This window comes from Thamnophis sirtalis, unplaced genomic scaffold (assembly GCF_051295495.1).
Source record: "Thamnophis sirtalis isolate CommonGarterSnake01/CBP01778 unplaced genomic scaffold, rThaSir2_p1.2 scaffold_14, whole genome shotgun sequence".
Lineage (NCBI taxonomy): Eukaryota > Metazoa > Chordata > Lepidosauria > Squamata > Natricidae > Thamnophis > Thamnophis sirtalis.
The window spans coordinates 21,059,260-21,087,259 of record NW_028261394.1 but is presented as its reverse complement, the minus strand read 5'-3'; the positions used below and the strand labels follow the sequence as shown (position 1 = coordinate 21,087,259).

The window sequence follows — 28,000 nt, the reverse complement described above, 5'->3', positions numbered from 1 at the left end:
TCCTCCTGGACCCGCAGCTGACATTCAAACGGTCACTCACGCCCTCGTCACCTCAAGACTTGACTACTGTAACGTGCGCTACATGGGGTGCTCCTGAAAAGCGTTCGGACACTACAATTAGTCCAGAATGCAGCCGCGCGAGCGATATTGGGTGTACCAATATACACCCATGTTACACCTATCCTCCACGTGCTGCACTGGCTTCCTATCGGTCTCCGAAAGTGTTTCAAGGTGCTGGTTATTACCTTTAAAGCCCTACATGGCCTAGGACCCAGATATCTGCGAGACCGTCTTCTGCCGCATACCTCCCAACGGCTGATAAGATCACACAGGGTGCGCCTTCTCCGGGTGCCGTTGACCAGACAATGCTGCCTGGCGGCTCCCCAGGGGAGGGCCTTCTCTGTAGCCGCTCTGACCCTATGGAATGATCTACCCCCAGAGATCCGGATCCTTCCCACTCTCACGGCCTTCCGAAAGGCTACCAAAACCTGGCTATTCCGGCAGGCCTGGGGCTGTTGACCTCATGAATGAGGTCCAGCCCCGCCTAGATTGAGTGCATGAGGTGATCTTTTAATCTGTTTTAATCTGTTTTTTTAATCTGTTTTTTTCTTCTATTTTTAATTCTTTATTTTTTTAAAAAAAGGTATTTCTGTAAACTGCCCCGAGTCCTTCGGGATTGGGCGGCCTATAAATTTATTAAATACTTAATACTTTAATACTATATATGTTACTTGATTTTTGTTGCCATTTTTATTGTTAGCTGCTTTAACATATTTTTACATGATGACAAAATTGCTTCTGAGTGAGATGGGTGGCGTATAAATTTAAAAAACAAACAAACAAAGCAGACAGCAAAATGATTCAGCCTTCTTAGGACAACGCAGCTTAACTAACCAGCTGTTTATTGGGATACCCCTGGGATTCCTCTATCATGGAAAGGCCTTTTCAAAGCAAAACAGCCCCTCCTCCTCTTCCTTGCAGGATCTGCTAAATTGTTCTGGAGGTTGGACTTTGGGAGGTCTCAATGGCGCCTCCCTCCCAGCAGCCATGTTTTGAAGAAGGCTCTTTTGCATGTGCAGTCATGTGCCATCTTTAAGGGCAGGGCTCCGCACAAAAGGTTTTGCAAGCAGGAGGCTGCGATCCAACATCTCTGGGAAGAGATGCTGATCAGAGCAGACTTCCCCAAGAACTTCACATATCCCCCAATAAGGTGACTGAGGAAAAGCACCAGATACCGGAAGAGAGACAATGGCTCCACAACTGGCCAAGGAATGGGCTGTCATGCCTCACCTGTCCAAGGAATGGTAATGCTCTGGAGGAGCTTCAGACAAGTTCCTAGGAATTTGTTAGTGGATTAAGAGAGAACTGGGAGGTTTTCAGGGATGCAACTGCAAAAGGGAAGGGATAATTTTGGAAGATTAAGCACCATTAAGAAAACTCCTGTGTTTTCATTCAAGAAGGACAGCATGCGGAAAGGGGATGAAGTAAACTGGGAGGAGGAGGAGGAGGAGGAGGAGGAAGAAGAGTGCAGAGATGGCACAGGCAAAGCAGGAGGCAGAGCATGGAGTTACTTTACCTTGATGGGCCTGGATTTCAGGGAGCACCTTTTCTAAGACTGCTAATGCTTTTCTATGGTAATCTGCTTGGGCTTCTAATAACTGAGAACAAAACCCATATTTTAAAACAAAAGTTAGCACCGAATGAACAGAACAGCACACAGACAGAAGGATTAAGCAGGTAAAATGTATATCCCAGAACAAAGTAGGCTACCCGGGGAGCAGTTACTTACCGAGACAAAGTGTCTTGCATAGTCACCTTCTTTGGAAATGAAATTATACATATCTGCAGCAAGTTGGTCCTGGAGATTTTGGGAAGGGGTGTAGAAAAAAGAAGAGGCAAGTTAGTAACATAAGACACTGCCTCAGAGGAAACAAACAGAAGGTTAAAAAGTTATGATATTTATGTAGTTACTTACCAAGCACATCTAAATTATATTAAGATAACCAAAATATCTTTAGACTCAAGAGGTGACATGCCTTGGGGATTCTAAAGGTATTTTGGTTACTTTAACATAATTTAAGTGTTTGGAAATTGAAAGTTGAAAAATTTGACACATCCTATCACTGCCTCACCCAGCAGCCCTCTGGGATAGGCACAGGAATCTGGCAGAGTAAATTAAGCAGGCAGACAGACCCTGAACCAGCCCTCCAGGATAATGAGGTTAGGACATGAAGAGAGTCAAACCACAATTCCATTGAATCCATCTTCATGAAAATGACCACATCCTGCAAAAGGATGAGCATAAGGTCCACGAAACAATGGCCCTACCTAAACGTCCCTTTCAGAACAAGTGAATTCTGTCTCCTGCATCATTGCCTCATGTGCCTATTTTAAAATGTGCATAATCACAGCCCATTGCCTCCAATATAATTAATATAGGAAAATTGATTCAAACTTTCCACCATTTTACATGATCCAAATAATCTGTGCAAAAAGTATAAACAAAGCTACACACTATACTTTATTCAAAATTGGATAAAAGTAAGCATGCAGTGATGCTTATTAATGTTGGTGAACCCCTTTGAATTTTCAATATTTCTGTAATATAAAACAGGGATGTTGGTGGGCTTCCTTGCACAAACTGCCTGTTTCAGACCCTCCCAAGCATTTCTATAAAATGATGGTTGAGACCTTGACTCGTATGGAAGTTAAGAGAAGAATTGAGCACCCAATTCCAGTAATTCAAATATAACTTTGGACAGAAAACCTAAGCAAGCAAAAGGGTGAATTGAGGTATTTTTGTTTATTTATATTTCATTCTTTCTAGACTGCCCATCTCCCCTCAAGGGGGGGCTCTGGGTGGTAAAAACCCAGCTTTATTGAAAAGCTGCTTCCTACTAGTTCTAGAGCAGGGTTTCTCAACTTCAGCAACTTTAAGATGCGTGGACTTCAACTCCCAGAATTCTTTAAGATCTGTTATTCTTAGAATAAATAATGTATTAATTCTTTAAGATGTGTGTGGACTTTTAGGAACTGAAGTTCTTAAATTGCCGAGATTGAGGAACACCGTTCTCAGGAGACCAAGAAGAGTTATCATCTGTTTGAAGTAAGTTTCCTAGGAAGCCAGGGTTGGTATTATTAAGGCTAGGAACTGCTTCCTCTGTCCTGAATGAAATTCACCTGTTAGGCTGCTGAGAGAGGCATAAAAGACATCCATAAATAAGCTCCAGATGCAAAATCCTGTTGGTGACATTTCCAAACCAAGGACATGATCTTCTGTCCTGGGTGTTTTTACTCGGGAGTCCCAAAAGTGCTTTTCCCCAAAGGCAACTGGACTTTCTTGGGGTTTTTTCCTTTGAAAATGTTTCCAAGAAGCTTCTTCATTTCTACGTTTCAGTTCCTTTGAAGTTTCAGTTCCTTTGAAACGTTTTCAAAAGAAAAAAAATTCAAGATAGTCCAGCTGCTTTTTGGAAAAAAGCACTTTTGGGACAACTATGACCATGTTACTAGGCAGGGAAATATAAAATTTCTCCAAGCATCCATCAATTCTCCATCAGAGATTGGAGCAAGAATTCACTTAAGAACGTACCTTGCATTGCTCTACTTTATTTCCAGCTTCATCCATCTCCTCCTTGAGGGAATCTATTTTAGATGGGAGCCCTTGGAAGTTAGTAGCTGAGGTTTTGTGGGCCTGGTTCCACCTGCATAAGAGAAAGCAGCTATCCAGAAAGAATTCCAGGGGAGAAAACACTTATGAAGGATCAATGGTCTTCCTAACCACCATGTGCAAGTCCTGTTCTTCCATAGTGAATCATGCAGAAGCATCTTTTGCAGAACAAGATCTTCAAATGAAAGTACTTATGAGAGGCAAGCAGGAAGTGAAGAAATAGAGTCCATAGCTGAATATATCCTCGAGACAGAACGTATGGGGAAGATGTCTGGTCTGTAACTCCAACTAAGTAAACATGTCACGCCAACTGCATGCCAGATAGAGATGGGACCTAGAAAGGCACACTATTCCTGATGTACACGGGTCCTATTCAAAGCACGACAACTTTACTGAAAGTAGAGGATCCATTCTATTGCATTCTGGCAGAGAGACGGTGTGGCTGACGGGTGAGGTCTTGTGGGAACTGGAATTCAGTTGGGTGCCCACTTGGCTATTTGAGCAGAAAGCTGTCTTCTGTGACAGATTACCATGTTATGGGAGAGTGAATGCTGTTCTAGTGAACAACAATCCATCTCACTGGCACACCTTCTTTTACTCATTGAGCAAGCATGCCTACGGGTACATCGACTTTGGATGGGAGCTGATAATCTCCAGGGCAGCTGAGCTAAGTGAGGAGACCTGGCAGACTCTCTCCCTTCCCAAGGTACTGAGTGGATGACAAAATCCGGAAGGCTGGATGTGGCCTGATAAATGTACCGATAAATGAGAATATTTGTAGCTCACGGTTAAAATGGCGTTCTCTGGGCTTGGTTGTTTTCTCTCTGCAGATGTTTCATTACCCAAATTTGGTGCCCTGATGATGTTACCTAGTTTGGGTAATGAACAGGTTGGATAAATCAAGTTGATTTAAATCAAATCCACCCTGGTAATGAAACATCTGCAATAAAACCAGCCAAGCTCAGAGAGCACCAAGGACTCCTCAGGTCAACTCTGGAGCAGATGGGCTTGCAAGGAAGGGGGACTGAGACCTCCTGAGCATAAAAAGGAAGAGGAGAGTTGTACTATACCGAGCTCTTGCAGAATCCCAGTCTAGGACTAGCTTAGCAAGCTGCTTCCTCTGTTTCTGAATATTGGGGATTTCCATCTGTAAGAAGACACAACAGGAAACCGACATTTGACACTAACTATACAACCATTATATTTATCAAACAACCCCCCTCCTCCATGTTGCTGCTTTTATTACTCTTCCTGGTAAGAAAGGGGGTGCCCCTGGGACAGGACCGATGGTCACAGCTGGAGCCACTTACCTCGCTGAGTTGATTCAGTGGTTCCAAAACATCCCTTTCAACCTGCATCTCGTGGTGAGAGAGTTCCATTGCAAGTTTATTCTCTGCTTCTCCACAAGCCTCCAGCATTTTCCTACAAACAAAAGAAACCGTCTTTGGCTTCATTCGGTTTGCCCAAAGGAGTGGAAGGAGCCATTCCCCCAGCAAAATAAAGCACATGAACTTGTTACAATTCTCCAGCCATTTCTCAAGAAGCTCCGGACGGTGTGAATGGATGGGAGAACCTTTATTCTCACAGGTGCCTGTGGGAAAAGGAGAGTCTAAGGGAGGGTGAAAGGAACCATCCAGACTGTGCTAAGCAAGCTCTCTTCCCCCAGCTGGAATCATCACACGGGAATGGATGTAGAGGTACAAGAGGTTTCTGCCCCTCTGGGTTTCAAAGGGTGGAAAAATATGGTCTGCTGCATATACAGGTAGTTCTCGACTTCCAACACTTCACTGAGTGACTGAAGTCGCAAAGGCACTGAAAAAAGTGACATGACCATTTTTACGCTTATAACCATTGTAGCCTCCCCTTGGCCACACGATCAGAATTAAAATGCTTAGAACTGGCTCATATTTATGATGGTTGCAGTGACCCAGGGTCATGTGATCACCTTTTGTGACCTTCTGACAAGCAAAGTCAATGGGAAAGCCAGATTCACTTAACAAAGGTCTTACCAACTTAATAACTGCAGTGATTTACTTAACTGGCAAGAAATGTTGTAAAATGGGGCAAAACTCAATTAACAACTGTCTTGCTTAGCAACATAAAATCTGGGCTTAAATGTGGTTTTAAGATGAGGACTCCCTGTTCAGGGACAAGAGGAAATCAGGCTGCCCTTTAGCCAAGAGAAAGACCTCTTAGGCATCCAGGGTTGTTCACTTACAACTGCTGAGCTGTTTTTCTGGCTGGGCTGAACCTCCACGACACAATTACAATTGAATTACAATTGAAGACATTAAAACAATAAATATAACAGCAACCTCCAATAAGAAACGGAGGAAAACTGTGAAAATAGCCAGCAACTTCAATCCCAAATGAAGAGAATGGCGTTTATTAACAGCAGGCCCACAATGTGAGTGAATAAGTACCAGTCCAATTTCTCCTTTTCATCCACAGTCTTTGCTGCTGGGGCATCTAAAGGGCCTCAGAGGACCTCTTAAAGTGAAAGTCGGCCTTGAGGCATTCTGCATGTGCGCGTGTGTGTGTGTGTGTGTGTAGGTACCTTGTCTTTGGGGCATGCAATGCTTCGAGCCACTTGCCGTTTTGCTACACGGAAACAGCTTCTTTCTCTAAGAATCCATGACTGGAAGATGGATTCTTCAGCAACTGTGTTTAGTGAGCGTACAGGGCTGAAAGGAGAAAGGGAGCCTGGCCCTCAGAGGCGGCACCGTCTCCATGTGCGAAGAGGCCAAGGGTGACGGGCAGATCCAGAAAGGAGCTTCAGCTCTTACCCCAGAAGCGTTTCCTCGCTGAGCTGCTGGGCGCCTTCCTGCATGTTCTGAGCAAACGTCGTGAGGGGAAGCTTCTTCTGCAAAGGAAAAGAAAGGCAGCTCCTAGCAAGGTAACTCTTCCAAACCTCTAACAGTCAGGAGGAAACATGGCACCTGCCTGCCCACCTGCAGAACCTGAGGAAGAAATCGGGGGAGGAACGAAAGCTCAGCTCTGATGGCTGCACAGAGACGTTGGGAAATGTCAGCCTGAGAAAGGAAGATCAACATGGGGCTTGTAAAGGAGACGCTCTGCGCGTCTCTCCTGGCGAAGCCCTGGGTTGCCCTGCCAATGGAAGCAGGCCTTCCTGCTGGGCTCTCAAAGCTGCCCTGTGAGTCAGAAACAAGGGGCCAGAGCTGCTCTCTGGTAAGAAGGAAGCCGCTGTGCACAGGAGAGGCTGGGCTGGGTGAGTGCTTGTGGGGGTCACCTCGCATGAAGCTGGGAGCCCATGCAAAGCACCTGGGAAATGGCGGAGGCTCTCTTTGCGGGATTTCTTTCTCTATTTGTTATTTTTGGCTTCGTATTTTGGGGTGGCTGCTTCTTCTTCTTTCTTGCATGTTAGAGCAATACAAAGAAGTAAACAAACAAACAAACAAACAAAAACAACACTAAGGACAGTCTCGCCATCCTGTCCATTGAGCCAAGGTGGCACAATACTTAGAGTAAAGTACTGCAGGCTACTTCAGCTGACTTCTAGCCGCAGTTTGGCAGTTCAAATCTCACCGGCTCAAGGCTGACTCAGCCTTCCCTCCTTCCAGGGTGGGCAAAATGAGGAGCCAGATTGTTGGAGGCAAGAGGCTGACTCTGTAAAGTGCTTAGAGAGGGCTGTAAAAGGACTGTGAAGAGGTATATAAGTCTAAGTACTATTGCTAACCTGCAGGAAGAAAGGAAACACAGACGCACAGGAAGGAGCTTGAGAGGGGAAATCTACAGGGAAGGGCTACTCACGTGTCTCTTTTCAGCCTCAGTTCCATACTGTCCTTGCAAACACAACACCAGCCGCTTACAGGAATTGTGGCAAACGGATCTCACGTTGTCAAGACGCCGCTCGATCTGGCCGGAGAGGAAACAAGACAGGATAAAGCAAGGCATGTTGTTAAATGAACAATTGTCAGTCGAGGATACCTAAGCTATGCAGCTACATAATACTCCTTTCTCAGTCCTATGTACCATGCGTGCACGTTGAGCTGCGTTCCATACACAATCACATGCTCACATTTTTATTTAGAACTTTAAAGTATTTGGTGAGAGCCACTTTGGTGAAATTAGGAGGAAGTGAGTTCCAGGCCTTCCTCAGGCATGAAAGCCAGCTGGGTGACTTTGGGTCACTCACTGTCACAGAGTCGTTGTTAGGAGAAAAATAGGGGCAGGAGGATTAAGTAGGTTCGCCACCATGCATTGAATAAAGTATGTTGAAAGGCCAGGCTGTAATAATATACAAAGCCAATACTGGCGGTTGTTGACTTACGGCCACAATTGAGCCCAAAATTTCTGTTGTTAAGCAAGACAGTTGTTAAGTGAATTTTGCCCCATTTTACGACCTTTCTTGCCAGAGTTGTTCAGTGAATCACTGGGGTTGTTAAGTCAAGTGAATCTCGCTTCCCCATTGACTTTCTTTGTCAGACAGTCACAAAAGGGGATCGCATGACACACACATACACCCCGGACACTGCAACCGTCATAAATATGAGTCAATTGCCAAATGGCAGAATTTTAATCATGTGACCATGGGGATGCTGCAACAGTCACTTTTTTCAGTGCTGTTGTAACTTTGAACGGCCACTAAATGAAGTGTTGTTGAGGACTATATGTACACTACAATAATAATATACTATATTGACATGTTATGACATCCTAGGTTATTGGAGGGAAATTGATGCATATGAAGACCAACAGCAGCTGGAGAACTGGCAGCTATGACTTCATACTTTGTGAATAGAAGAAGAAGAAGAAGAAGAAGAAGAAGAAGAAGAAGAAGAAGAAGAAGAAGAGGAGGAGGAGGAGGAGGAGGAGGAGGAGGAGGAGGAGGAGGAGGAGGAGGAGGAGGAGGAGGAGGAGGAGGAGGAGGAGGAAGACATCTTTGAAGGGCAGTGAAGAAGATGCAGTGAAGCTACTATGCCATGAAGGCTTATACTGAGTACTGGAGAGACCAACCTGGCCCAAAAGAAAGAGAAAATGAGAAGGAAAGAGACACAGCAAGGTAAAGTATTACATGGCCAGGGCATAAAAAAGCAGGCAAAAGCAAGAACTGGCAATGGGCAGGAAAGAGCAGGAAAACTGAAGGAAGAGACAGAGGGGCTAATGCCAGCTGCACAAGGCTAAACCTTATCAACAAATACATACAAAACCAGAACTGAGAAGACAGCAACAGGCAGCAAATGCTGCTTCTATAAAGAATTGGAAGAATTGGTGGTCTACTTAGTTAGCTATTACAAGAAGATCACACAGACTGACTACAAACAAGAGCATGACAACAGAGTGGGGCATTGGGAGATCTGCAAGAAATGCCATTATGAAGACATATTAGACAACCAAGAAAGACTAAAAACAAGACAAGAATTGAAAGACGAGGGAATAGTCATAGGCTGGTGGCCCTATTTACAAATACAGGCAAGGTGTAAAAAGGACAGAGAAAGGGATGGATTTTATAAGGAGCCACAAGAACTGGATAAAATTCTACAGGGAACCAAAGAAAAATTGATTAAAAATTATATATATCGTTATTTATTAAATTTAAAATGGAAGAAGAAACTGTGAAAGAAACGATGATAACATGGGTGACAAATTTTGGGTATACTATAGAATTGGCGAATTGGGAAACATTTTGGGAAATAAATTACAAATTAACGATGGCAACAGCATGTAGACAGAACATGTACAAGATGTTCTACAGATGGCATCTCCCACCAGTGAGAATTGCGAAAATGTTCCTGGAGTGATCACCTATCTGTTGGAAATGCAACCAACAACACGGAACATACTACCATATTGTGGTGGACATGCACATCTGCGAAAAAATATTGGAAAAAAATAAAAGATTGGCTGGAGGAGATTACCACACACCAAATTGAACTAAAATCAGTTATTTCTGTTAGGAATTATAAAAGGAAGTTATGAAAAAAATATTAGATACTTAATTCTACATATAATCATGGCAGTGAGAATTATATTTGTACAAAACTGGAAAAATAATTACACACTAACAGAAGAAAATGTAATAAAAAAAATATTGGAAGGTGCAGAGATGGATAGGCTCACAAAAGAATTAAAAGAGAAAGAAGAATCTGAATATTACTCTGTATGGTATTTATGGTATAATTGGCTAGAAGAAAGAGGGGAAAAAGTAGGAAAGCAAAAAAGAAAGGAAGAAAGATCAACAAATTAAAAAATAACTACAAAACCGGAAAATAGTTAAAAGATAGAAATACAAAATAGACTCTAGCAAATAAATAATAGGAAATGGATACAAAATGACTCAAATGTAATAAAGGTTGTTATACATAGAATATATAGAATGTTATACATAGCATGAAGAAAAAAGATGTATGAAATAATATAAAAGCACATATATATAAAGTTATAGTTATTATACAAGACTTATTATGTACAGATAAAAGAATCATAACAGATATGTAAAAGAAGAGTAATGTGTTGCAAAGATGTGTATAAACAAAATGAAAAGTTTAAAAAAAGAAAAAAGAAAAAGGAAGGAACAGAAAGGGAAGAGGAGGAAAGGGAAGGGAAGGGAGAAGGGAAACAGTCACTTCTAACTGATAATCCAGACCATACCAATGGCAACAAATGACATTTTAGCTTTATTTTTTTCTGATACTCTTCACAATCATGGTGGTTATGATTTTTGCTGTAAAAGAGAATTGGCTTTCCTAGTTTGGATGGATGATTTTTTTTAAAAGAGGAACTTGTCTTTAATAAAAAGCTTCTTTCTGGAAGGTTTTTTTCAAAAAAAGAAAAGAAATGCCATTTCCTTGTCAACAAGAGCCAGCAGGACCATCAAAGAGACAAAGTAATAGAAAATGGAGAAGCGAAAATGTTCTGGTTTTGGGTGCAATCCCAAAACATCTGAAGCGCCACTTAAAAATGATTGGAACTGACAAAAGGCAGCTTATAACTTCACTAAGAACACATACATCCTGTGACAATACACCATCAGACAACACCTGCCTGTTCCAAGGCCTTGGAAAGGCCTTGACAGGTAGATAAAGATCCTGAATCCAGTCTAAACATTGGCTGACTGCGTGCCAAACTATAGCAATGCAATAATACATATTATAATATAGAATATAATAATACTGCAATATTTTTAGCACAGGTGTAGCAATGGAATTTGGTCTAAGAAATATGCCACAATAGCAATAAATTGGAGTAAAGTCACAAACATTAATGGATTGAAATGCTGAATGTCTACAAGTATCTGGGCATTTTACCGTTGGATAACATCAAGTACAGACAAGTTACAAATGTGATTAGTAAAGAATACATCCAAAGTAAAATAAAACTGAATGGTGGAAGCACCATTAAAGTTAGCCATACCTGAACCATACCCGTAATATGATACATCGTTGGAATTATTAACTGGACACAAGCTGAAAAGGGCGTTGGTACTTACCTGATATGCCTCTACTCATAGTGGGGGAGGAGTATCCAGGATGGGTTGACCTTATCCTCTTGTTGATTGGACTGAGTCAGATAAGCTCTTGGGATACGTCCCTGGTCCACCAGTCACCGCCCAGTTATCGGCGAAGAACTCTATGCGACCCGTTGTGCCAAAGAGCCCAGACCTTTGTTAAGGTTTCAAACTTTTTATTGACTTATAACTTGAACATATTAGTACAACATCCATCGTAACACATGTTACATTATCATAACAGGTAGGGTCTGGATACTCCTCCCCCACTATGAGAAGAGGCGTATCAGGTAAGTACCAACACCCTTTCTCCATAGTGAGGGGAGGAGTATCCAGGATGGGACGTACCAAAGCTAACATGTCCCTAGGGAGGGTAACATGCTGAGGACCCATGGCCAAACTACGCCTGGTGGGGTGTGTCCCCCGCCCTATGAACCGCCTGTAATACCCTGCGACCAAACGAAGCGTCCGCCGAGACAAAGGTATCCAATTTGTAGTTCCTCACAAAGGGTGAGGGGGAAGACCACGTGGCTGCCCTACAGATCTCTCTGAATGAGGCCTGCGTTGCCCAGGCCGGAGTGGTGGCCACACTTCGTATGGAGTGTGCTGTGATGGGGCTCGGCGACTGCATGCCCTGAGACTGGTAGGCCGTAGCAATGCAGGTCCTCAGCCACCTGCTTATGATGGTGGAAGTCACTTTCTTGCCCAGAGACCCCAGTTGTTATGAGACAAACAGGGCCTCGGACTTTCTATTCGGCCGGGTTCTTCTGAGGTAAATCCTCAGAGTCCTCCTTACGTCTAAGGTGTGCCACTTCCCCTCTAGTGGGCGAGAAGGGTCTGGACAAAAATTGGGCAAAATCAGCTCCTGCGACCTGTGAAAGCATGAATGCACCTTAGATATGAAGGAGGGGTCCAACTGCAACACCACTCTGTCCTGGTGAAAAATGCAGAGATCCTCCCTGGCGGACAGAGCCTGCAGCTCTGATATCCATCTGGCGGGTGTGATGGCCACCAAACACACCACCTTAAGGGTTAGAAACTTTAGTGACACTGTTCGCAATGGCTCAAACGGGGCCTCCGTCAGAGCGTCCAACACCTTGTGCAAGTCTCAGGAAGGGTACCTATGTACCGTGGGTGGTTTGAGATTGGACGCCCCCTTCAGGAACTGCCTGACCAAATGTTGGTGAGTGAGTGCCTGGGCTCTGCCGCACAGAAGCACAGATGAGATGGCCGAGACTTGTCTCCTAATTGTGTTGGGAGCTAACCCCCTGTCCAGGCCTGCCTGGAGAAACTCCAGCACTAAGGGAACAGTGGCTCTCACTGGGTCCTGTCCCCGGGAGTTACACTATGTGGAAAAGGCGTGCCAGGTCACGCCGTAAATGTGCTCCATGGAGGGTCTTTGGGCGGCCTGGATAGTTTCTACTACCCTGGGGGAGAATTTTTCCTCCCTCAGGATGCTCCGCTCAACCGCCAAGCGGTCAACTGGAGCCACTGGGGTTCCGGGTGTTCTAGTGACCCCTGCCTGAGGGAGATTCTTTCCTGGGGAATCATCCAAGCTCTATCCACCGAGAGCGATTGGAGGTCGGCAAACCTGGGCCAGTAGGGGGCAATCAGCACCACCTCTGCTCCTTCCCGAAGAATTTTTTGAATGACCCTGGGAATCAGGGGCAAGGGTGGATATGCATAGACAAATCCCCGGGGCCACGGGCATCAGAAAGTGTCTGCCCCCTCTGTTTGGTACCTGGAGTAGAACCTCGGGAGTTGGGTGTTGCGGGGGGGTGGCAAATAGGTCGACCTCCGGGTGACTGAAGTGTCCGTCACCTCTCTGAAGATGGCCGATGCAACCTCCGCTCCTAGTTGTCCACTTCTGCCCGGGTGTGCCAATCGGCTCTGATGTTGTCCACCCCCGCTATATGTTCCGCCTTTAAGGAGAGAACAGTCCTTTCGGCCCACTGGCCCAACCTTTTGGCCTCCTGCATAAGGGCCCTTGATTTTGTCCTGCCCCCACCTGTTTAAGTGGGCCTTGGTTGCGATGTTGTCTGTGAGGACTAGAATGTGCCTGTCCTTGACAGAGCAGTGGAACTGTACTAGGGCCGGGCGGACCGCTCTGAGTTCCAACCAGTTGATGCTGTGAGTCAGTTCTGCCTGGTTCCACTATCCCTGCGCTATCTGATCCTGCAGGTGGGTGCCCCACCCGAACAGGCTGGCATCCATGGTTACCGTCACCTGGTCTGGCGTTCTGAAGACTTTGCCATTGGTTACTGCCGGGGACGTCCACCAGATCAGTGAGCGGGAGACTTCTGCTGGGAGAAAGACCTTGGTCTGGGAACAGCTCCTGCTCCTTTGTTGGAAAGGCAAAAGGAACCATTGTAGGTCTCTGGTGTGGAGGCGAGCCCAAGGGACAATGCAGATGGTGGAAACCATGGTACCTAACAGTTTGAACAAAGTGGCTACTGACACCTTACCTCCCGTGGTTACCTGGGTGGCTAGCCGTCTTAAGGAGAGCTGTCTTTCTGGTGACAGAAAGACCTTGCCTTCCTCTGAATCTATCAGAGCTCCTAGGTGAATTAGACTAGTGGATGGGTGAAGGTGGCTTTTAGCCAGGTTCACGGAGAACCCATGGTCCCTCAGGATCATCAAAGTGATGTCTGGATCCCTTAGAACTCCCTCAAAGGAGGATGACTGTATCAGCAGGTCATCTAAATAACATTGAATCCTGACCGGAACCTGTCTCAGGCACGCTGCCAGGGCAGCCATTACTTTGGTGAAAACTTGTGGGACGGAAGACAGACCGAAGGGCAGGGCCCGGTACTGGAAGTGATGCCCTAGGTAGCGGAACCTGAGATACCTCTGGTGGTCCCTAATGATTGGAATGTGTAGGTAGGCCTCTGTGAGGTCTATGAAAGTGAGGAAGTCCTCCTGCCTGATCACCTCCAAGATGGAATGCATTTTGAACCTCCTATAACGGATGTAGCGGTTCAGACGTTTCAGGTCGAGAATTGTCCTCCAGCCCCCTGATGCCTTAGGGATTATGAAAAGTAAAGATGAATGCCCCTGACCTTGCTGGTCTAGAGACACTGGCTGGATGGCTCAGATATCTAGCAGGTGCTGTATGGCCTCCTGCATCAGTGACCTCCGTGCCGGGTTATTTGAAACAAGTTCCGGCAAGGAACTCCAGTGACAGGCCATGCCTGATGGTGTTCTGTACCCACTTGTCAGATGAGGAGCGGTCCCAGCGATCAGCGAAGTATGCCAAGCACCCCCCAATGGGAGGTGAATTGGGTTTAGAATTAGTTTTTGTGGAAGGAGCGCCCCCGGCCTCAAAAGGGCCGCTTCTGCTGCCTGCCTCTCTGCTGTCTATCTGAGTATCTCGGCCTGGCGGAAGAACCCCCCTGGTACTGCCTGGCACCTGAGTACCCCGCATCTGAGCCCCTGAAGGGATCCTGACCCTGGAAGGAGGATCCAAAGTCTTGTCCCCGGGAGTAGGACCGTCTGGGGTAAGGCACCGTCCTGAACTGTCCCTTCTTTGGGGCTGTGGGAAGCACCTTCCTCTTGTCCTTGTTCTCGACCAGGTAGGGGTCTACAGCTGCCCCAAAAAGGGCATCTCCTGTGAAAGGAACAGATGCCAGGCGCCACTTGTGTCGAACATCAACCTGCCACTGTCTCAGCCACAACAACCTACGAGATGCAATGGTTGAAGCAATCTCTCTGGCGGCAAACCTGGCTGCGGACAAGGTGGTATCTGCCGAAAATTGGATGGCCGCCACCAGTTTGTTGATGTCTTGGTGCACTCTGACCTCGGTAATGGGGATATGTTGCTGCAGTTCCTGCAGGCAGAATAGGGAAGACCTGTTGAAGGAGGCGGTGGTTGCTGCCTTCATCGCCCAGGCGGCTGCTTGATGCCCCCTTTGGAGGGTGAGGTCCGCCTTTCTGTCCTCCAACTTCAGGGCCTCCTCTGGTTCCCCTGGCAGAGTAGTGGGGGGTATGTAGTGCCAATACTGGTGCATCAATGGAGGGTTGAGACAGCACCCCGGCCATGTTCTGGTCCACATTGAAGAAGGTCTTGTCTGTGGATGTGGGTGTGGGCCCCGCTGTGGGGGCAGCCCATTGGCGCTTGACCGACTCAAGAAAGGCCTTGGGAGTTGGCACCGTGTCGGTCTCAATGGCCTGCTCATCAAAGATGGTTTCTGCAGAAAACCCCTGGTTGATGAGGTGGTGCTTCTGCTGCTCTGTTTCCGAGTTTGAGGGCTGCTTTTGCCTTGAACAGGAGTGACTTATACAATGAAGGCTGGAACAACCTGGTGAAGGCCGGCTTAGAAGGGGACATGCCTTTGTCTTCGGATAATTTATCCTCCCTAACTTCCCCCTTCTCACAATCTGTCCTCTTGTGATGAGGCTTCCCCCTGGGTTTCCAACCCCTCTAGTATCCTAGGAGAGGATGCCACCTGAGGTTGCATTTGTAGCTGCTGAAATGCCGCTGTCATGCAATGCTGGAAGGCCCGCATCATTAGGTCTTGAAAATTGGGGACCCCTGTAGGGGGCTGCTAACTGGGACCCATGCCCACCTGTGTGTGTGGGGAAAACCAGAGGTGGCAGCCCCATGGGCAGGGCTGATCCCAAGGAAGCCATATATGGGGGGGGGATTGCCACCCCGAGGAAGACCCGAAAGACCTGATGTGTCAATAGGGATCCTTGCCTGCAATGTGGGTGCCTCCCCTGTAGCCCTGCCTGTTGCAGGGATTCCAGGGGCTTTCCCCTTCTGTCCCAGGCCTGGAATGGGCTTAAGGACACTTGCCTTTTTGTAGAGCTGCTCCAGCTTCCTGTGCCTTCGCCTTTCATACTTAGATGGCTTGGAAGGCTTGTGACCACCCTCTGCCTCTAGCTCTGCCCTGGGAGAAAAGGTGCTTCTTTTTATCTCTGGCCTTTGTTCCCACCCCTTCTGGGCCCGCCTCTGGGGTGGTCACTAACCTTGGTTGCTCCTCTGCCCCTCTGGTGGGGCTGCTGGCTGTTGCTGCAGGTACTTGAGTCCTGCCGGTCTCCCCATTGCCATTGGGCACCGCCATCTTGAACAGGTGGCTCCTCCTGGCTTCAAGATGGCGCCCATGCCAGGAGACAAATGGCGCCTCTTTTAAAACTCCCGTTCTTGCGGCTTGTGTTCCAAGGAGCTGCCGCGCACCTCTGCTGCCAGTTTTTCCGCTTTCTGGCACCGCTAGAGCCTTGGCTCTGCCCGTGGGGCCCCTCCAATGAGGTGGGCCACATGGACAAAGGCATGGGCGCTCTGCGGCACTTGGGAAGCCGCGGTTTGCTGCTCAACTCAGCAGGGAGCAGCAGAGCGCTCCGGTGCACGGCAGAGTTCCCACGGCAAGGCTCACCTTCTGGGCAGGGATCTGCCGCCGCCCTCGCTTGCTGGTGATCCAATTTGCGCCCCGCGGCGCTTGAGGAAGCCACAGCTCGCCACTCAACCCTGTGGGGAGTGGTGGAGCGCTGCAGCGCCGCTGATGCCTATGTGGCAGGACTTGCCTTTGGAAGGCTTGCGCCCTTTGTCTCCTGCTTGCCTGGCAGATTTCCTTTCTGAGTGATGCTTGTCTCACTCAGAGGCCTGGGCAACGTGCTGCCCCTCCGGGGGAGCAGCTTTTGACAATCCCTTTGCAGCTCAGGAAGCTTTCAGCTCACGTGCGGCTGCTGCAGTAGGGAGACAATTGAATTTTTTTCGCTTTTTTTAATTTCTTCAAATTTATCGGAGATCCAGGATGGCAAACCATCCAGTTGAGGGACTGAGTCGATAACTGGGCGGTGCCTGGTGGACCAGGAGCGTATCCCAAGAGCTTATCTGACTCAGTCCAATCAACGAGAGGATAAGGTCAAACCATCCTGGATACTCCTCCCCTCACTATGGAGAATGGATAGTTTGGGCTAAAAAAACAGAAAGCTAAAGACTATTCATGATGCAGTACATCCCTGTAGTGATATTGATAGATTAACATCTGCCCTGCAAAATTGAGTCAGAGGTTTACTTCAAGTCAAAGAGTCAAAGAATGAAACACATGCTGTTTATGTAAAAGAGTCAAGAACAAGCATTGATGATGCATATTAAATATTGGAACTTACTGAATGTGCAGGAAACAAAACATGAATATTGAAATAATAAAAACTTGACTGGAAAATAGAGAAGCTAAAGTACTTTGGCTCTTGGGTACAATCCCAAAACACCTGTAAGAAAAGCATTACATGGTCAATTTCTACTGAAGTTAGAGGGGAAGGTGAATAGCAATACAACCTGTGAATTGTGTATGGTACATAACACACTAGATTTAAGTGTGATTGAAAAGAAGAAAGTGGACAACTGATATGGCAAAACCAGAGAATAGCAGAATACAAGAACTGAAGATCACAAAGTATTCAAAACTGAAAGATTATGGCATAATCCATGATGGTTATTAGCACTCTGGCTGCCATTCTTAGACAGCACTTAGAACATCTGTGCATTAACAAAATCACAAAATCTCAATTACAAAATGTCACAGTCCTTGGATCCACATATAGAATACGTTGATACACAACACCGAGGTTCATGGGAAGTATTTGATGGATTTGAAGGCCAACATCAGCTAAAGGATTGGCAGCTGTGACACTGCTGACAGCAGTATCAATATTGTAAAGTCACAGATAAAAAGGGGAAATAAAATATACATGGGAACCTGCGCTTTGAGGACTGCCAGGTGAAGGGTGAAACTATATACAACTCTTAATTAAGGAACTGCATGCTTCCAGGTGGAGGGCTCCTGGCAGCCTAGTTTTCCTTGGGGGTGGGAGGGGTGGGCATGGAAGCTCTAATAGAGGAAAGGATTCTAAATAAAAGTCAGGCTGGCTTCACATGTTGTATTAATTTAGTGAATTACTGAACTGCTTTCATACTTCACAGTTAGCCACAGCAGGATTCCTGCAGCATGTGACTTTAAACTCAATGGCAGCCAATGATATGATGGCTTCCCATGATGCATGAACCTGGCTTTTATCATGGGAGTCTACCAAAAACCGTATGAATGTGGAATCACACAATAAAATATTTGTGTAGAAGAACCTGTCCTGTAAAAGAGAGGTTGTTGGCAAGACACAATTGAAAAGCAACATACGTTATCTTAAAGAGCTTCTGTCCAAAGGTCAGAGAAGTTAAAGTACGTTCACCAAGTCAGGCTGGGAATCTCCACATATAAATTGCATTTTATTTTCCTGCTACGTTTTTATGAGTGGGGAAGGTTAAATGGAAGCCTTCTGGAACATTTTCATTTGAACAAACCTGAACAACAATGGTCCAGCTGCAAATATAGGAATCCCCTTAAGACTTTTAAGTGCTGTCTTTTTAAAAAAAATTGCCTTAGAACAGAGGTCTCCAAACCTGGCAACTTTAAAGACTCAGGGATTCTGGGAGACCCAGGCCATGGCTATAGTTGCCCACCCCTGAGCTAAAGGATGCCCTTGCTTGACAATGCTGAGATGCGAAGACCCAGCCCTGCCACCTGCCAGCAGGTCCTGTCTGAGAAGCAGAGGGAGGAGACGGCCAACTCTCAGGGCCTCTGCTCCCCCAGGGAAATTGCTATTTTGGGTCATCTAGCTACGGCCCAGTGAAGCGAAGCAGCTCAGGCAGAAGAGGAAACTTAATGTGTGTTGTGAGGTGGGGCTGGGCCCCATTTTGCAAGACTCCTCCCAAACTGGAGCTTTGGGTCATCATCCCCCTCCCCCACAGAGCCAGATGCTGCAACTGGGGAGCAAATGGCTCACAGTCATTCCCCCCCCCCCCCAAGAAAGGTGGAGCGAGAACCGAATCCCACTGCCCAGCTTCTTCCACAGCTCAGTTGAACCCCAGGGGGCACCACTGGCAAAGAAACTTAAAGTGAACGCAGCTCATTCTTGTACACAACCGTCCCTCTTCACAGGGCACAACACTGATTAGCACGGATGATACTTAGCCAGGTAATGAAATGTCTGTCAGCAAGCGACCCAGCTCAGAGAGCACGAGGAACTCCACAAGTAAAAAAAAAACCTACATGGTTAAGAATCACTTAAGTCTGTTACTTTGGCTTCCAATTATAATTTAAAATTATTGCTGAACAAATGCTTTTATTTTAACCTATTTTCCTATGGGACTCCCTCCATATTATTATTAGGTGGCAAGCGCCCGAGTGGAAGGCCGAAGCAAAGATGGTGTTTGTCAGCCCAAATCAATAAATTCTAATTATGGTCACTGTCAATCCAAAAAGCACATCCCGCATCTGCGGGACTAATGCTAAGGAAGATGATAATAATTCTTTCCATATTATGAACCAAAATACACAAACAGTAGTTGCTGTCAGGAACAGTCAAAGAAGAAGAAGGGGAGCCCAGTCATCCTGAGGGAAGGGGTCCCTTGCAGCTCCCAAGGCCTCTTAGTCAGAGCTGTTTGCAGAGATTACGTTTGAGAGTAATAAGCCATTTAACTGTATTTACGGAAACACATGACTTACTTACTTCTCTTGGAAAGGACTTTGGAAACGAAGAACACGCCTGGGAGAATATGCCAGAGAACAGAAACATTTGGCAAAAGGCACAGCGCCTGAAGTTGAGGCTAAGACAAAAGTTGGAAGTTTCTGCCCAGCAAGGGGATGAATAAGCAATTCCGCCTGGGTGTCACAGAACCAACAAAGCCATGCCTGCAAAAAGCCTTTGCCAATAGTTGGAGAGAAGAATTCCTGGCTTCCCTCCATCTCCACGCCTCCAAATATTTCTTAGGATTACCAAGGCAACAAAATAGGAAAATGCAGGGAAGACTTGAGAAAAAAAATGCAGAAATTTAAATAGGAATTTAAATTGACAAATCTGTTATCTTTTCCCTGCTCCTCTGATTTGGGTAGAACATAACCTAACTTAAATACATGAAGGAAAACTGAAATGTAACATTACTCAAAGAAAAGAGCTGAACGCTTTCACTTCATGCTTATAAAGAAAGTGAACATCCCCAAATTTGTAAGGTGGAATTTAGTAAGTTATAAATGCACAGAATAAACAGGAGAGAATTGACAGTGTAGGACGATGATTCTGGAGAATTAGAGGCTGAGGCATATATTTGGTACAGCTGCAGGAACAGCTTCTAGTGCTGATTTTATTTGGATAATATGAAAAATGTAAATGCATGCTTATTCACATTTTTGGCTATGGGCACCAGACCGTTAAGTACTTAACAGGTTTTCCAGAAGGAGTTGCTGCCTCAATTGTCTTTTGGAAGAAAGAGTGAAAAACCTGAGTGCCAGCAAAGATGATATCCAGAATCTGCAGCAACATGGGAGAAAATCACCCTCTACGTGCAGCCACAACTGGCAGGACTATAAAGAAACCTCTGCCCATCCAAAGTTCAACTCGATTTAGCTGAAGGTTCTGAGCAGAACCTTAGATGCACCTTGGAGATTTTGGTGTGTGAGAAAGGGACCGCATGGAAGCTTGGACTTGATAAAGGTTTCCGTATTTTCTGAATCTCAGCTCATATTTATATTCTATTCAAATCTGCATGGCTGCGAGGTCAGTTGTGGAATAATATCTCAGACTGATGTATCTAATCATAAGGTTATGGGAGGTGATTGAAACAGGAAAGGCGTAAGAATGTTGTGCCTTTATGAGCAACATTTGGAAAGAATATTATGGATTTTTGCTCTTCAGTGAATTGCCGAGAAAAATTCTAGTATGTGAAAGAAAATTCACTGGACCTTTCCTGACTTGGAGACAGCATATAATAAAGTGAATGTGCTTGAGTTATGTAATATTTCAAACAAATATATAGTTGAAAGTTCTTTGCTGAATGGAGCAAGAATGGAATGTGATGGAAAGAAAATGCGTGTGGGAATCAACGGAATGTCAGGACTGAGCAAGGAATAAGGCAAGGAGCTCTGATGTTCTCTTGGCTATTTATTTACAGATTTATAATAAATTCTACATAAATACATGTTTAATACATGTATATGGTGACACTAGAAACACATTGGTTGGGGATGCAAATATGTGTGTACTTTTGTATACATCTGATCCCATGCTATGGTTGAGGATCTAAATGATTTGCAGAGAATATTAGATAGACTAAGGAGTAAGGAACTGAGAATTAACATATGCAAACATTAGACAGGAAAAATGAACAACTCATACAATAACAGTGATAAACTAGAACAATTAGGTGATTTTGAAATAATAGAAAACACTTGTAAGCTCAGGTTTTAGATTTTGGCCGTGGTGTGCTCTCCAAGCTTCTTTCAATTTAGCTTCTGAACATTTCGTTATCGGACTAGGTAACAGCATCAGCAGGATTCTCTCGTCCTATTCTCCTTAGCTTATAAATGTCTTGTGTGCCAATGTGATCAGTTGGCCGTGTGTTTGGTTGTTTATTTGGAGCTACATTTAAATTCTGATTGGTTCTCTTGTTGATTGGTTGTCCTCGTGGTTTGGTTTCTTACGTATTCTTACTCTGGATCTAGATTAATATGTTTGTTAATTGCTGCTTTGGTAGAATACCAGCCTTCCATAAATTAACATGTGTGGTGGGTGCTGACATGGCCAATGATTTTGGTTCCCAATCGAACTGGTGTTGTTTATTATCCATGGGGTTTGAGATCAAGGATTTTTGGTCGTGCTGTTTAACTGCTAGTTGATGTTCATTTTCAATGGCCTTCCTATTTATCCCACATAGAACTGGTTACAATTGTTGCAATCAATTTTGTTTACTACGTTGCTGTTGTCTTTCTTCTGTATTTTCTCTTTGACTGTAGGTAGCTTTTTCCTGAGTGTAAATGTGGGCTTGTGAGCTATCGTTGTTCCTAGGGCCTGCAGTATTCTGGCAGCCATTTTGGATGTCCCTTTGATGTATGGCAGGACTTGTTTTTGTGTTGTGATTGGCTGTGTATTTTGTTGGAGTTTGGATGACAAGGATCGTATTATGAAATCTTTTGGATAGTCTTTGTGGAGAAAAACATTGAAAATGTGTTTCTTTTCTGCTTTTCTTAATGGCCCAGTGCTGTGTTCTGGCTCTTTTGAAAAGGGACTTGTTTGTGTGCCATGGGGTGGTTGCTTGTGAAATTTAGAATCTGGTCTGTGTGCTTGGATTTTCAGTATGCACAGGTTGTTAATTAGGCGATTGTTCTATATCTTAGCAGAAGGTTTATTATGGTGGGAAAATAAATGAAGAATTCTGAAGGTGTGCAAGTGCCAGCAGAAAGGTACTTTATTCTGTGAAATAAAGGGTGTTAAAATAAGCAAAAATAGCTGCCTATAAAGATGTGCTTCTATTCAGTTATGATATGTCAAGAAAATCCTTCTAGTTGGATACAATGGGACACTTAAGAAGTCTATGGGGCAGAAGATGAATAGATAAAGAATAAATGAGTGTGAACTAAAAACAAAAGTAGAAGAATCTGCGACCTCCTGCTGGCTTCCCCTTTGACTTTGTTGGAAGCCAGCAAAGATTGGAGAACATTGTGACTGCAGAGAAGTTGCCATAGCTATAAATACTCATTCAGTGCTGTAAGTTTGAGCAAGTGATTGTTAAACAAGGACCACCAGTAATTTCTTTGGTTCACTATTACTTACTCATCTCCTCCCCCCACTCTTTATATCTATATATATTTGTTTATCCACCAAAAGGAATATTGTAATGAGTCTACAGATGTGAACATCTTAAAGTAAATACCAGTTTATTATCCTGTTGCAACTTAACAGAAGTGGTAAAATAAGAGGATAAAAAGAAAGGAAGAAAAATATTTATGATACAACCCTCTTCTGGGGAACACACAATTACATTTTTTGAAAAAACAAACAAACTGAAGAACAAAATTCCAAATTGCTCATTGCAACATACACCTGCAAATGCATTTTTCCCAAATGGGTAGAGACACACATTCATGCTCCAATAACACCAAAATATTTCACTCTGCAGTAAGCCAATCAGATTCAAACCAGTTATTTCTCACTTTCTCACCAGCTTTAGACTAAGGTAACTTTTTTGAACCCTGTTTCTGCTGGTGTGGAATGTGAAAAAGCCTCTTCTGTCTTTATATGACATACTTGCTTTTCTCACTCAACATTTTGAAAAGCAGCAATCAAAATCTCCAAAGGCAGCCTTATTACAGGAATTTAAACACAACCATCAATCAATTACCTGTAGCAGGTCATCACTGAGGACTTCAGTTTTCTCAGCTCTGCAAAAGAAGAAAAAATGTCATTGAGCATTTTTGTACACACATTAAGGATAAGAAAAGCGGACAGACCAATGATGGATTCTATCTCGAAATGGCAATCCTGTTGATTATGAAAGCATTGTGCTTCTATCACAATAGTGATCCCTAAGCAACAGATGTTATAAAATCTTTATCTTGTGTCACTTAATCAAGAGAGTGAGGGCAATATTTTTCTTCCTATTAACTTTCCAGATGGCTCCAACTAAAGTTGTTTATGTACAGACTTTGCCATTTCCCTGGGAACCAGAAGATTTTCACAGAAGCCTCTGAACTCCACTTATGGTCCTTGTTTCCAGCTAGAGTGTTTTTCTCTCTTCCACTGCCCATTATGGAAACTTAACTTTAAAAATTCAACCATCTCAGCACTTCAGAGTTCTTTCAGTATTTCCATTTTTCTGCCTTTTAAAATTGGGAACATGGTGCTTCCAGCAAAGTATTTCTGGTTCAGGGGAGTATTTTAAATGTCAGCACCCTGTCCTTAAAATGATATATATCAAGCACAGCAGAATCTCTTATTTTACTTGAGTTCAGTTTCAAGTTTATATTAAAACAAATAAAATTGATGTAGGTATGGGACCCATAAAAGGGTTATGGGCTTCAGGTTTCCAATTGTTTAATATCAACTCTAATATCAACTCTTTCACTAACATTCAACAGCTTGGAGAAGAACCAAAGGTGGATATTCCTGGCAGAAGGAAGGACCCATTGTCCTAGGTTTGTGTTCAAAGGCACTGTATTCCTAAATTCTTGCAGATGGTAGTAAAAAGGTGATGGTGGCAGAACACCTGTGAACAAACTCTTGCGGAAGAGAATTTCATTCAGCCTGTCCACAACGTCCTGGCTACAACTCCCACTTGTTGCTTGAATGGGAGGCCCAAATCCAGAAGGACCCCAAGTCATGAACCAACTTTTCCCCCTCCCCTATCTAGAGTAACTATCTAGGAACGATGTTATCAGTTTGCCGAGATGTTTGTTGACACACAGCAGTTCCATTCAGACCCTGACAATCTCCAATTGGGGATTTCCAGAGCAGATCCAATTTGACCCGGACTGGCAATGCATAGCTGACAGCATCCGCATACTAATGATGCCCCATTATAAACAGCAACAGCAATAGACTTATATAGGGCCCAATAGCGCTTGGCAGCATTCTCTGGGTGGTTTAGTCTTGGCATTATTTGCATATTGCCCTCAATAATCTGGCTCCTCATTTTACTTATCTCAGAAAGATGGAAGGCTGCTGAGTCAACCTTGAGCCCCGTCAGGATTGAACCCCAGCTGTGGGCAGAGTTTGTCTGCAATACTGCGTTCTAAACGCTGTGCCACCAGGTGACCCCTCCCAACAGGTTTCATGCAGATGTTCAATTACACGGAGGAGCACTGAGTCCTATGGAATCCCTCCCATACCCCCCTGGAGAAATCAAAGATTATAGCCTTTTGTAACTACTGACTGAAACTGCGTGCTCAGAACCACCATAACTCAGTGCTTCCAGCCATTGCAGGTGACCCGGAAGGCTAGTACAGTTGATAGTTATGAATATTGCTCAGAAGTGTAATAGGTGTTGTACACAACTCAAAATCGTGGTCCTGATAAAACTAATTGCTTAGAACTATCCTGTCCTTTTAATGCCCCCCCCCCAATGCCTGAATCCGGGATGATAGGAACCTACACAATTCACCTGTTGTAGCATCCTCTGTGGCCGATGCCCTGCTACTTTCTTGACAATCATCCATAAAAAGGGAAAATTGAAGATTGGGAGAAAGTGGCCAGATCATGGATGGGTTTCTTCAGGACCGGGCACAATAGACCCCCCCTTAAGGTAGGTAATGTCCCTCAAAACGGTATTAACTGTCTGCCATATTCAGTTAATTACAGCCAGGGAAGTGGGAAGCTTCCCACCTGATTCTTTCACTAATTTCATTAGTGCGTCTGATCTAACTGACTCACTGCTGCATCTGTAGGCCATCACGCCTGCTAGATTTTATGGCCTCCCACTGCTCCCCCCCCCAAGAGTATTGGTTAGCAAATATCCTGCAATGCAAAATGAGACTATAGAAAGTGCAATTCTTGAAATAGAAGCAAGCCTCCCAAAAGATTCTTATCAAATAATACAATGCTGCCATTGAATGACAACACTGGATTCTGGTGGAACGAAATGCAGCTATTGTAACTTTTCTGGAAAGTAAGCTAGGTCTCTTCAGAATTCAATACAACCAGGCAACCCTCGGCTTGGCTTTGAGGAAGACATCGTCCACTGTCTTCCTTTTCCCCAGGAGGATTAGTCTAAAGTTAAATTTCTCACAAGCAATGTTCCCTCTAATTTTTTTTCAGTGTGTGTGGAAAAGTATAGTGTTTGAGCGACACATTTTCATGCCTGAGCACCTGAATTTTTTTCACAGATGTCACCCAAGACAACAACGAAATCAGTGTTATTTGAAACGCAAAGTTATGTTTATTCAAGGTACCTGCTTAATTAAAAGTGTTATATAATATATAACTATATAATATATATAGTAAATTGAGGACTACTTGTATTCAAGTTCAATGGATGACTCTCTATGGGGAAATGATCAAAACTTCCCTTTATCCACATTTTCCATACTATGAATTACTTTATATGCTTTATACTCCCCCCCTTACTATCCAATAGTCTGCAGTGATATTAGCAAGTTATGAATAAATTACCCATTGATGTAGATTTGCAATTGGGGTATATAAACCTATTATTTATTGAGTTGCATGTATACAAAATTTATATATTGGCTGGCTGTAAACTATATTTAACCATTTGTTTTTATATGATGATCCAAGAACTAGAATCATTTGCTGTATCAATGCTATGGATGGTAACATCTAGCTGACCATGGCTGATCCCCCCAAAACTAGTAGACTCTTTACTGCTGCCAAAACAATCTACATGGATGTTAGGCCAATTTGAACTTGCTAAAGAAATCTGATCAGTCACCTTTGAGAGGATGAACCAACAGAAAATAAAGTTGGTTTTCAATATATTAAATGGCTCATTTAATATACAGCCCTTTCATATGCAAATAGTATAATAATGCATGGAATGTGTGATGATTTGTAAGTACTAATTTTCAGATGTAAAAATACAAAGATGCATAAAAGTGGCGAACCAATACCGTAGGTTGGTTTTCTGTTTCCTGAAAATTATCCCTTTCTTCTCTTGTGCCATTGGTAAAAAAACAGAAGACTAATTCAAAGCATTTAAAAAGAAAATACATAATGACAGCATGCAAGTGTCAGCAAAAGCCTCCCCCTGACAGATAAGGGAAAGAGGTATATGACCCTACACTTTCAGAATCAACCAGAAAGGAATCCCCTCCCAGACTAAACGTGTGTGTGTGTGTTTCGCGCTTATACTATGCAATAGATAAGTGCAACAGACCGATTGGGATACTGAAATCCAACCACTTCCCCTAAGGCAGAGTGCTCTAATGTGCTTCCAGCAGCCCTTTGGGGCCGGTGGTCCTGTTCACGATTATCACAAGGAAGCTCCGCTCCGTTAAGTGGAGATTACTTTCAGGAAAACAATTTGCGGACTTGCCACCTGCCTTACGCACTCAGAGCTTCAAAACAGTCCCGGATAGACGCCAATAAGCGACGGGGGCTGCAGGTTCCGGGAGATTGAAGCGCTCCGCTCTCCCCTCAGGGAAAGAGGAGGCAACCACCAGGAGCAGCCCCAGCGCCCGCCAAACCACACAGCAAAAAGGATGCGACGCCACCCATCCGAACAGAGGCACGAGCCGCCACCACCGCAATTCCCTCTCCACTGCTGCCTCCCTCCTGTCCATCACACACTTCCTTCTGCGGAGGCTGAATCTACCTCTGAGACGCTCCCGCCTTTTATTCATGACCGCCTTTAAGTTTCTCGTGGTGATTGGCTGGGCCTGCTGAAAGACGGAACTGGATTGGCAGCGCAGCCACTCCTTGACAAGCTCGAACAGAGTCCTGGGCCAGGGGTTGCTAGTGGTGGTGGCTGGGGAGGATTTTTACCTGCCGAGCTTGTCAATTCCTCTCGGTCCTGAATTGCATGGTGTCGTTTTGGCTTCATTGCTCGCCCCGGCTGGGCAGTTTCGTTTTGGGGGAGGAAAGCGGCTGGTAGAGCCGAGGATTTTTCATGCTAAAAAACACTGAGCGGTAGTTGGAAACTTCTGCGCAGCATTTTCTTGACATGTGCACAGCCGCGCAACCGCGCACCTTAGAGGGAACAGTGCTCACAAATAATCTCTCTCAGACAGGAGGCACTTTGAATGTGAGTTAGTAGAAATAACCTCTTTCAAAAATATGTAAAACCTGTTTTGGAACAAAAATGTTTATAAGAACTGACATACAGCTGTCAAATTGCTTCCATGTGTATGACGGCAAGAGAACATCTCAATAACCTCACTGGCAGTTCATTAAAACTAGTTTTTCCAGTGGCTAATCTCTTTAGATTAATCTCTCAAGGCAATGCAGACTTCTGGAAGCGCCACCATTTCTTTCAATGTTTCTTTCAAGAAACATTTTGCACGATGTACATTTAGTTAGGAGCTTCACTGAAGCCAACAGATCTAATTTTATGTGCAGGAAGCATACTTTGAAGTGTTATCCAA

General features: G+C 44.5%; 1 protein-coding gene and 1 pseudogene across 5 annotated transcripts in view; both read right to left on the bottom strand.

Moving 5' to 3' along the window:
- The window catches only part of ARHGAP17 (Rho GTPase activating protein 17), a 96,423-nt gene that overhangs the window by 27,052 nt on the left and 41,371 nt on the right, over window positions 1–28,000 (bottom strand). For all 5 annotated transcript variants that reach the window (XM_087729076.1, XM_087729080.1, XM_087729079.1 and 2 more), the window contains exons 2-9: window positions 23,305–23,344; window positions 7,439–7,543; window positions 6,454–6,530; window positions 4,978–5,089; window positions 4,738–4,814; window positions 3,590–3,701; window positions 1,790–1,858; window positions 1,577–1,658 (exon numbers count right to left, since the gene is read on the bottom strand). In XM_087729076.1, the coding sequence (XP_087585202.1) occupies window positions 1,577–1,658; window positions 1,790–1,858; window positions 3,590–3,701; window positions 4,738–4,814; window positions 4,978–5,089; window positions 6,454–6,530; window positions 7,439–7,543; window positions 23,305–23,344 (674 nt within the window). The remainder of the gene's footprint in view (window positions 1–1,576; window positions 1,659–1,789; window positions 1,859–3,589; window positions 3,702–4,737; window positions 4,815–4,977; window positions 5,090–6,453; window positions 6,531–7,438; window positions 7,544–23,304; window positions 23,345–28,000) is intronic.
- On the bottom strand, window positions 13,290–15,474 carry LOC148042728 (uncharacterized; annotated as a pseudogene).